The 2,531-nt window shown below is 38.1% G+C and overlaps 1 protein-coding gene across 1 annotated transcript; it reads right to left on the bottom strand.

Annotated features, from left to right (window-relative positions):
* Positions 1–1,586: 1,586 nt before the first annotated feature.
* Positions 1,587–2,241, bottom strand: LOC115958010. The gene has a single exon (XM_031076371.1). The coding sequence runs from the start codon at positions 1,993–1,995 to the stop codon at positions 1,729–1,731; it is 267 nt and encodes an 88-aa protein (XP_030932231.1). The 5' UTR covers positions 1,996–2,241; the 3' UTR covers positions 1,587–1,728.
* Between the last annotated feature and the right edge of the window lie 290 nt (positions 2,242–2,531).

Raw genomic sequence — 2,531 nt, 5'->3', positions numbered from 1 at the left:
CAATTTGCATGAACACAACTTTGCTTCACACTCGTGCAACCTTTGATGGCCTTTAAAATAATCCTTATATATGTTTAGGGTTGTGAGAAAAGAAAGCCCAAACATATACACACGTATTAGCTTAAAATCAGTTCTAAAAAACTGAATTCCATAAACCTCGATAAATAGCTTATCTATCGAGCTAATTGTCAAGCATCGGGCTTCAGCAGTTTTTGAACCTTAATAAATACTAGCCGTCGAGATAGTTGTCGAGATTTAAAATCTAGCACATCTTCACTTGTTTCTTGGACAGACTCGCATGGCTTTAACACTTGAACTTGAAATCTTATTTCTTGAAGTATTAAACACATCCTAGATCTACCCAATTACAAGTAAAGTGTGTTTTGTCAAAGGATTAACCAATTACATAAAATATTGACATATGTTCCTAACATGATTCACGTATGTTCTAACAAAATTGACCTAGAAACCTCCTGATCCGAGGGTTGTGATGGTTGGCAATAGGTTCTGACATCCTGAACTCGATTTCGGCAAGTTGGTTGACGAGTTATGGCTTAAAAATCAGATTCCAACTAACTTGACCGATATCCACCACTACTAATAGCCTCGAATCTCCGCTGAATGAAGAGATATTTGATTAGATCTCAACAGATCTGACAAGATCTAGTGTAGATCCGATGAGACCTCGTTGAGATCTTTCCAAATCTGGCGAGATATTGACAAAATCTCTCCAAATTTAGAAGATTTCAGCCACATATGACCAGATTTAGCCACTTCTGGTGGAATACCAGCCAGATTTCCTCTTCCTTAACTCCGATCGAGCTCGACCACCACCCATTGCGTATCTGACCAATCCGAACCAAATACTTTACCTGTCGGTGGCAGATCTAAAAAATTTTCACCCGATTTGGTCAAGTCGGGTCACAGGTTGGACACATATCTGACCCGGATCAACTCATGGACACCCTTAATATGATGATTTACCTGGAACCCAATATATTTCTTTTGGGCTCATAGAATAATTAAGTGACTTACCAGGAAGGCTGGCACCCAAGATATTTCTTTTGGACCCATAGAATCAATGCGTGAGTTGGCTCCAGCACAAACAACGTTCTTTTTTCGGTGGATACCATACCACCCCCAACCAATTTTGCCAAGTTTTGGAATTTCGGGTTTTTTTTTTTTTTTCTTTTAAATTAATATCAGTAATGTACTAATGTCTTCTTCTTCTTCTTCTTTTTTTTCCACCTAATGAATTAGAAAATCAAGATCTCGTTTTCTTTTTTTCTTTTTAATGGAATGATGTCGTATTTAATGACATTGTAATTGAAGCAATTTAGAGTGGGAACCGGATACCCACTCCATTCACAAAACAGGTCTTGAACTTGATAGCCTATTTGTGTCATTACTCATTAGGGATTTTTCTGGAAAAAATTATTACATTGATCAGGAAATGGTTTCATGATTCATAATTTCCGCACATCTTTAGATCAATCCAACAGAGTTGAAGAACAATGCTACTCGTGATGTGCTACACACAAAACCATTTCTCCATCATGGCATTCACAATCACATGGCCAAAAATCTGTCAATAATATATAGAAATTTGACCATTAATTTGCTTTAATAAGATAAACAACAATGGCAAGTAAAGAAAGTTTTACAATCTCTAATTAAGCTAGAAATCATCTCACGGAAAAATGGGACTACGTATCTTGAATCAACACACTAAAATCTAATGGTATTGGGACCCCAGCAGCTCAAATCCAGGACTTTTCTCATAGACTCTTCCTTGGACCGCAAAATGGTATTAGAAATAGCAGAAGAAGATTGAGCAGAGAGCTTCTTGGCCTGATAATAAGACCTGATATTGTTCTTGGCATGTTGATGCATTGACCTTATAACAAAATTCCACCTGCACACCCCTTGGTCTTTCAGGGTCTCCACTGCAGCTATGCTTGATGCCACAATCCAAGCTTTGCAAGCTGAATTCATATTTGTTAAGTTTAAGCTTTTTTTGAATTTGGGTTTCTGGAAATGAATTCAATTCAAGGTTGTGTGTGAGAAATTGAGGGTTTTGATTTTGTTGTTGTTGTTGAGAGCTGTAGGGGGGGTTTCTTTCCTTATATAGGTAGGGAGGTCAATATTTTAAGAAGGGTAAAGAAAGTAGAAAACCACAGGCAGTTGGCAGTAGAGGCCCTGGTATTTTTGACACAAAACGCCAAAACCATGGGCTAACTAAGCTTGAAATGGCAGGTTACAACTCTCAGATATTTTTGGTGAGCGCACTAGTTTTATTGATTCGGACGCCAAAGTCCTGAAATATCTACTGCTTGGACGCGTTATTAACAGATTTTTCGGCCATTGGTAAGTGTACAGTGTTGACTAAATTTTCTAATGGGCCAGGCCTTTTTATATGTCCTCTCTCTCTCTCTCTTACACATGGGATGCACTGAAAGTGAGGGCGTATAAGCCCAGATGACTTGTACATCTAAAGTGCTGCCTCTGCCTTTTTTTGTCGTTTACATCAA

The sequence above is a fragment of the Quercus lobata genome, chromosome 8 (assembly GCF_001633185.2).
Source record: "Quercus lobata isolate SW786 chromosome 8, ValleyOak3.0 Primary Assembly, whole genome shotgun sequence".
Classification (NCBI taxonomy): Eukaryota; Viridiplantae; Streptophyta; class Magnoliopsida; order Fagales; family Fagaceae; genus Quercus; species Quercus lobata.
This window is presented reverse-complemented; position numbering and strand designations above follow the sequence as displayed.

Excerpts from the sequence above, each read along its gene's own strand:
- LOC115958010 (XM_031076371.1), bottom strand. The coding sequence starts at position 1,995 with ATGAATTCAGCTTGCAAAGCTTGGATTGTGGCATCAAGCATAGCTGCA.